The sequence below is a fragment of the Penaeus chinensis genome, chromosome 5 (assembly GCF_019202785.1).
Source record: "Penaeus chinensis breed Huanghai No. 1 chromosome 5, ASM1920278v2, whole genome shotgun sequence".
NCBI lineage: Eukaryota > Metazoa > Arthropoda > Malacostraca > Decapoda > Penaeidae > Penaeus > Penaeus chinensis.
In genome coordinates, this window is record NC_061823.1 from 13,098,876 (window position 1) to 13,107,131 (window position 8,256).

Sequence of the window (8,256 nt, forward strand, 5' to 3'; positions counted from 1 at the left end):
CACGCTGAATGAAAATATTGATAATGATAAAAAAAATATCGATAACAGTAAGTATGATAACAATGAAATAAATTATAACTATAAAAGTAATAATAAAAGGATAACATAGATAATAATAGTGATGATGATAATAAATGATAACAAAAGCAACACTAAAACAACAATAACAATGATAATCACATCAAGAAATAATTATAATAATACAAAAAAATAATTGCAATAACAACAATGATGATAGTAATACTAATTACAACAATGATAATTATAATGATGATAATAAGGATAGTGGTGATGATGATGATGATGATAATAATGATAATGATAATGATAACGATAGTAATAATGATAATGATAATGGTGATAGCGGTAATAATAAGAAATAACGTAATTATGATAACAGCAATAATAGCATAATTGTCATAAAATTAGGATAATGATAGCAGTACAAAACAAAATAAATAAATGAATAAATAAATACCATGAATATCCAAACCCTGATGAATATGATATACTCCTAAATTTTGAATCGCTCCTCATTCCCATGTAAAGTCACTACTATACTTACTTATTTCTGACCTTTAACAATTTCCCAGAGACTGTTGACAACGAAAATCATACATTACATTCCGACCTCCATTTTAATCCATTGGTGATATAAGTGACATTCCGGTTTTCCGGTTTTAATCAAAAGATCTTGGGGATCCACTTGTTTTAAGACAATAACAGTTTTATGGAAGAATTCTGGGATTATATATATACATATAGTGTAAAATTCGGTTTCACTTATAGTTCTTCTGTCTTGAGTATTTTGTGTACTTGAAAAAAAAAAAATTATCCCGATATTTTTTTCTCTCTCTCTCTCTCTCAAGATCGTTTGGTTTACTTTTTAGCACTCGATTTGTTGTCGTCAGCATTTGCTGTCGTTGCGATAAGCTGTAAATAGTGCTGCTATATTCTTTTTACAAAATCACAGGTTTTAAAACTTAGCAAGAAAAGAAAGCAAATGAATATCAGACACGCGCGTACGCGCGTGCACACATATATATGTATGTGTGATAATGATATCAATACTTTTACTAATAGCAATAATAACAATAATTCTAATAATATTCATACTCATATAAATATACAGGATATTGACAACTTTAGTGCCTTCCTTCTTTATTAATATCAATGATTCAAAATAATAATAAATAACTTGCCCATGAAGGACGGCTTGAAGTGTGAGAAGCAGAATTAGTTTAACTGCTGTTGACCGTTTAGGGAGCCCCGTATCTGTTGGAAGGTCGGTTGGCATCCCACAGCTCTCCGTGGGCGCGGGCGGCGTCCTCAGCAGCGGCGAAGGCGATCTGGTCCAGGACGAACTGAGAGATCGGATGGGGGAACTCGGGAGCCACGGGCAGGAGGTCGGACTGGGGCTGGAACCCTTTCTCATCAGCCGAACTCAACGTGGACGGGAGTGCCGTCAGGAGCGGTGTACCTGTGGATCACAAGTGGATGAATAAGATTTCACTTACATATACATCTGAATATTTATTAAAACAAGCTAAAATAATTCACACAGTGACCTAAACGATAATCAGGAATCAGTGAAACTTACGAGAAGGATCCAGCGCTGTTGATGGCACCGTCCTCGCCTACTGGAGCGCCAGACTCCGACACCGAGATGCCGTTGGCAGTCACGAAGTCGAAGTTGTACTTTCCTTCGTCGTTATATGCACAATAATTTGCCCAACAGAAGTAACCAGCATTTGCTTTAACACTTTTCCGCTTGTATTTGGAAGATTTCTTACAAGCTTCATAATGAGTCTACACAACTGATAATAGCTTCGCAAGCTTTCGTTTATATAATCCGCCAAGACCTTGTTTAGCAGGCTGCCAGTTCAATTCTAGAAAATAATCTTAACCGCTATTTATTCGGCACATGGCGATTATTATAAATGTTTTTTGTTGTTTTTTCATCTAAGACTAGGTTGAAATGTCAATATATACATATAATACTATATATTATTAGATGCAACCTGTTTATTTATATGTATATCTGTATGTATATGTGTTTTAGATACGTATATGTTTGATTTTTGTATGCATTTATGTATAGACATGTATATGTATTTATACATGTATAAATGAATGTATATACATCTATAAAAAAATATATATATACCATACATGCGGATTCCCATATATGTGTAAGTGTGTGTATATATAATATATATAGATAGATATATATATAGATATCAATATGTATAAGTTTGTGTATGCGTCTACTTATGCATACCCAGTTATACACACATGTATATACAGTATAAATATACCAGGCTAATAATTCTTAACCCATTGATTCAAGCTAATAACATTGTCTATTGTTTTCTTGTCATTTGTGTTTGCATGGCTTCATAAGTGCTGTCTCCAAGGAGCTCATTAGTAGGCCTATTAGACTGCATCTGATTTCCTCTTTCCTTGAGTTTTCAGATTTTTTTTCTTTGCTGTTAATGTTGATGTTATTGTTGCCATTATGATAAATCGACCCCTCGGTGATTAAGCCTATGTACAGCCATATGCGTTAGGGCAAATATAATTTTTCTGTTGAAGTTCAAAAGGACATTATTGGGCCCAGACACCGCAGGAACCCGATCGCTGACAATTTTTTTCCTTTGTTCAAATTGTTTGCCCAGTATTTCCATTTCTTCTTTTTTATTTCCCTTTGTAGTTAAAAGAATATCTTCGCCACCTTTTAGCATTCTTGAATTTGTTCCTTCTCTGTTTGTATTTTGTTAGTATTCTTAAATCTTCTTTATATGCATACATACTCACACATACACATACAATTTGTGTGTACTTAATGTATGCTGATATGCATGCGCACAAGTACAAACATACATATATATGTAGAATGAATATATGGAATATATGTCAGAGAGAAAAGGATTACCTGATATAACATAGAAGAGTACATTGTCATATTGATATAGTTTGATACAGATTTTAATTGCTAGTTTACATTATAATTTTTTATTTCAACAGCACATACATAGTTGGGAATATATACTAAATATATACACATGTACAGTCACTCATACACGTATATTTATGTATATATGAGTATACTTTGTGCATAGATATGCATGTGTATATATATAAAAAAGATATACAAATATATATATGAATATATGTATGTGTATATACATACATACAATGCATGTTTACATGTGTATATATGCAAAACCTTTATCTATATATACATATATCGCGCATATATACATACATATGTATATACATATTTATTTATCTACACACAGCCACATCTGTGCATCAATATCAGAAAAAAAAACTAATCTTGGGAGTATTGAGAAAACTGGCTTCGGATTCAATGCTTCTTTATATACTAGTATTTACAATAAATACACGATAAATAACTATTCACATAATATTATGAATGTCCGTGCAACATGAGTAGCGAAATTGAACTATTCCGGAATCGGGTTTCCAGCTGTCAGCCGCCTAGGGAGCGCCATATCTGCTAGAGGGTTGGCTGGCACCCCTGAGCTCACCGCGGGCGCGGGCGGCGTCTTCCTCAGCGGCGAAGGCGATCTGGTCCAGGACGAACTGAGGGATCGGGTGGGGGAACTCGGGGGCCACGGGCAGGAGGTCGGATTGGGGCTGGAAGCCGCGCTCGTCAGCTACGAACTCTACGTGGACTGGAGTGCCATCAGGAGCGGTGTACCTGTTGATCACGAGTGGACAATTTAGAATTGAATGAATCATATACCTGAGCCGTTGTTGAAACATGTTGAAATAATTTACACAATGTTCTAAACAATAATCAAGGATCGAGGAAACTTACGAGAAGGATCCAGCGCTGTTGACAGCACCGTCTTCTCCAACTGGAGCGCCAGACTCCGATACCGTGATGCCGTTGGCAGTCTCGAAGTCGAAGTTGTACTTTCCTTCGTCGTCGATCAACCGGTCGTCCCTCAGGATGGCCACATTCTCACCGGAGTCGAAGGCGCGAACCTGTGGCCGCGGGGCGTCGTATAGCGTAGCGGCGGAGGCGGCGGTGGCCAGGAGGGCGAGGATGGCCTGTTAGAAAAATTTAAATGTATTGTACGCATCGTAACTTCACGATATATATAGCCTGCATTTTTCTAACACTTTCCATCTGATATGTGGACGATTTCTTACAAGCTTCATGGTGGGAGTCTACACAACTGATAATGGCTTCGCAAGCTTTCGTTTATATAGTCCACCAAGACCTTGTTTAGCAGATGCCAGTTCAGTTTAAGAAAGCAATTTTGTTACCGCTGTTTTTCGGTACAGCAGGGCCGTTACCTTTAGTAATTTTTTTCCATCTAAGATTAAGCTGAAATGTCCTTAAGTACATGCACTATGAATGTGTAAATTCATACACATCTATGTCATTTGTGTATATATAAATATATATCGGTATAGATACGTATATGTGCATGTGATAGCTATATGTTAATAGATGCAGCCTCTGTTTATATATACATAAATGCGTTTAGATATTTTTATGAATATATTTATACACACATATATGTGTGTATGTGTATATATATGTGTGTATTTTTGTATTATGTATTTATGGATACACACGTGGGTGTGGGTGTATATATATGTATGTATATATGTATATATATATATATATATATATATATATATATATATATACATGTATATTTGAATGTGTATATATACATACATTTATAATAGTATCGATTTATTTACACCATGCATACATATTTTTATATATGTGTGTGGATGAATGCATATAAAGGTTCCCAATGATACCACACACAATCACAGAAAACAGGGATCAACACACGGAGATAGATAATTTTCTTGTTTCTGCTTTGTGGACTGGAATCGAGTGGTAGGTTGAAGAGAGAAGTAGCGAGATATTAATATATCGCTACGAAGAATATGAGTTATACATTAGTAATTAGTAGAAATAAAATATATCAAATTGTCTGTATTATAGATTAATCGAATAGTTAATTGCAAGCAAGGATAACATTTAAATAATATACGTTAATATAATATATAATAGTTTTACTTCTGGACAGGCTTTTGTGCTGGGTTCATTATTTCAACTGTCTGCTTAAACGTGACGAATCCTCCCGATCCCTTCATGTGCTCGGATAGATACAGTAGTGCTGTCTGTGTGACTGGTGTCATGTTTCTTAGTTTAGCTTTAGTTAACCCTGCTTTAGAAAAGATCCTCTCTGCATTGGTATACGATGCCGGATGGGCAAGAACATCAAGAGAAAAAATAGCATGATTCTAGAGATTGGAGCATAATTCGTCAGTTTCAAGAAGCTTTTGTTGTTGATTTATTTTGAGGTTAGGTGGAATGGAAGTGTAAGGTAAACGTTGCCATTCCCTATCAGGTTGTTCTAGATCACCTTGAAATATTCTTGAACCTGGCTTGCAAGGGAAGGGGTTTCATTCAACATTATTTTACTATGTTATTTCTTCAATGTTAGTGCTGCACACTGTCTAGGGGTAATCTTGCCTTCATTTCAACGCAAGCAGCTATGCATATTTTGGCGCACATGCAGTAACATATATTTCTTGTTAAATATATCTGGCTTTGCATTAGCGCAGTTACCTTACCCCCAAGATAAATTTGTCCCATTGACAGAAAAATACTTCGAGAGTTGGATCAATACTTTCTAGATCTGTATACAAAAGATAATGCCTTTCGGAGCATCTTTATATGTCATTATAAAGTTGCTTGCATGCATTGTATAGCAAATAGATGGTAGGACCATTTCTCTAAAAGAACAAATAAAAAACATTACATCTTATTCAGATAAAGTCCAAGATATTTAAGTATTGTCATTCTGAAGACTCGGTTAATGCATCATGAAATATATGGGGTCCAAGACTTAGTTACATTTTCTTTGAAGGACATTGACAGAGGATCTCATTCTTCGAAAAAAACACGTATAGACATGTGTAAGGACAGCCCTCGCATCTGAGCAATATAGGGGCTTGACCTCGCAAGCCGTTTGAAACCAGTCAAATTCACTTTCTTTTTGCACTATACCAGACATAAGTGCATGTATTTCAAACTAGGTCCAAGTTTTGGCTGCTTTTGATGCACACAGATTAATAAAAAGGCATATTCCCTTGATGTTAATATTTGGCCTACTGATGCAAATCCAGCAAGGTTTTCAACAGGGACGTTATTTTTTTGTCAGATATTTCATGAGAAGCCGGATTAAATTCATCCCCTCTTGAACCGGAACTATTACTTTTATTGTCATAAATTTCGTTTAAATCTAGGAGCTTGTGCTTTTATCAATTATCTCATCTATAATCAAATCAAATTTGTCATTTCGCATATCTTTCAATGTTTGCGTGAAACTTTTCCAGTAGTTATGATATATATTGCCTTTGTTTTTAAAGTGCAGCTCTTTTGGATAATTTTGGAATCTGGCACAGTATCTTTCAACATAGCTGAAAGCGTGTTTGTGTGGCATCTGATGAAGAGAATGGACCTACATCCAAAGGTGAAGCCATAGAATTATATCTAAAGGAAAAATAACTAAAACTTAATATTATCATATATGAACAATAGTGTGATATTTGAATGTCTGGCATATCAGAAAATTGTGTTGCATTAGATGGATATAAAAATTTATGAATGTATATGTATATGAGTATATACATGCATATATGTTTACATATGTGTATATATACACACATGTTTACTTATATATAAACATATATCAGAGGAAACGTTAATTAGGTGTATTGAGAAAAATGGCTTCTGATTCATTGCTTCTTTATAAATAGTATATACATAGAATAGATGATAAATAACTATTCACATTATATAAAGATCCGTGCGATGCAGCGTGAGCAACCGAAGTGCACAATTACAGAATCGGTTTTACTGCTGTTAGCCGTCTAGGGAGCCCCGTATCTGTTGGAAGGCTGGCTGGCCTCCCTTAGCTCTCCACGGGCGCGGGCGGCGTCCTCCTCGGCAGCCTTTGCGATCTGGTCCAGGACGAACTGAGGGATCGGATGGGGGAACTCGGGAGCCACGGGAAGGAGGTCGGATTGGGGCTGGAAGCCGCGCTCGTCAGCTACGAATTCTACGTGGACTGGAGTGCCATCTGGAGCGGTGTACCTGTAGATCACAAGCAGATGAATCAGATTTCACTGATCTGTTATCTAAATAATTCACACAATGATGTAAACAATAATCTGGGATCAATGTAACTTACGAGAAGGATCCAGCGCTGTTGACAGCACCGTCCTCGCCCACTGGAGCGCCAGACTCTGACACCGTGATACCGTTGGCAGTCTCGAAGTCGAAGTTGTACTTTCCTTCGTCGTCGATCAACCGGTCGTCCCTCAGGATGGCCACATTCTCACCGGAATCCAAGGCGCGAGTCTGTGCCCGCGGGGCGTCATACAACGTAGCGGCGGAGGCGGCGGTAGCCAGGAGGACGAGGATAGCCTGTTAAAAAAAAAAAAATATTGCGTCATACGCATCGTACCTTCATGACACGATAGTCTGCATCATTTCTAACGCTCTTCATCTGATATGTGGAAGACTTCTTACCAGCTTCATGATGGAGTCTACACAACTGATTATGGCATCGCAAAGCTTTCGTTTATATAGTCCACCAAGACCTTGTTTAGCAAGATGCCAGTTTTGTTCTAGAAAATAATTGTGCGACCGGTATAATTTCAGTACGACAGGGCCATTAATATCAGTATATTTTTTGCATCTAACATTGGGTTGAAATAGAAAAAAAAATATATGCAATTGTAAATACTTACACATACATATATGCATGTCCTTTGTGTGTATATATAAATATATCTATATCAATAGATTCGGACGGATTTATATAAACGTATACTTGTATGTGTATACAAGCATGTATGTGTATGCATATACATATATTCATGAACTCAGTAATGATTTCTATACACCATGCACAGATTCTTATATATGTGTGTGTGCTTGTGAATGTATATATACTGTATATATAGAGATATAGGTAGATAAATATGAATAGAAATAGATATATAGATATGAATATGCACATATGCTTGTGGATGTGCATACATATATACATATACTTACACATACATATGAATGCATATATCAATGTGTTCATATGTGCAAGAATTATAGTGTACGTGTATGTGTAAATATATCTCTCCAAGATTCTTGTAATGCTATAGGAAATAAGCCCGGTATAAAATCCA

General features: G+C 36.1%; 3 protein-coding genes across 3 annotated transcripts; all 3 read right to left on the bottom strand.

Annotated features, from left to right (window-relative positions):
* Positions 1-1,259: 1,259 nt before the first annotated feature.
* LOC125025485 (cuticle protein AMP1A-like) lies at positions 1,260-2,965 on the bottom strand. Its single transcript, XM_047613499.1, has 3 exons — positions 2,936-2,965; positions 1,629-1,770; positions 1,260-1,480 (listed from the first exon to the last, which is right to left on the bottom strand). Exons 1-3 carry the CDS (start codon positions 2,963-2,965, stop codon positions 1,260-1,262), a joined length of 393 nt encoding a protein of 130 aa, XP_047469455.1.
* A 398-nt stretch (positions 2,966-3,363) lies between these two features.
* On the bottom strand, positions 3,364-4,213 carry LOC125025382 (cuticle protein AMP1A-like). Its single transcript, XM_047613361.1, has 3 exons — positions 4,186-4,213; positions 3,848-4,083; positions 3,364-3,727 (listed from the first exon to the last, which is right to left on the bottom strand). Exons 1-3 carry the CDS (start codon positions 4,192-4,194, stop codon positions 3,505-3,507), a joined length of 468 nt encoding a protein of 155 aa, XP_047469317.1. The 5' UTR covers positions 4,195-4,213; the 3' UTR covers positions 3,364-3,504.
* Positions 4,214-6,797: 2,584 nt separating this feature from the next.
* LOC125025383 (cuticle protein AMP1A-like) lies at positions 6,798-7,639 on the bottom strand. The gene is made up of 3 exons (XM_047613362.1): positions 7,601-7,639; positions 7,260-7,495; positions 6,798-7,162 (listed from the first exon to the last, which is right to left on the bottom strand). Exons 1-3 carry the CDS (start codon positions 7,607-7,609, stop codon positions 6,940-6,942), a joined length of 468 nt encoding a protein of 155 aa, XP_047469318.1. The 5' UTR covers positions 7,610-7,639; the 3' UTR covers positions 6,798-6,939.
* Between the last annotated feature and the right edge of the window lie 617 nt (positions 7,640-8,256).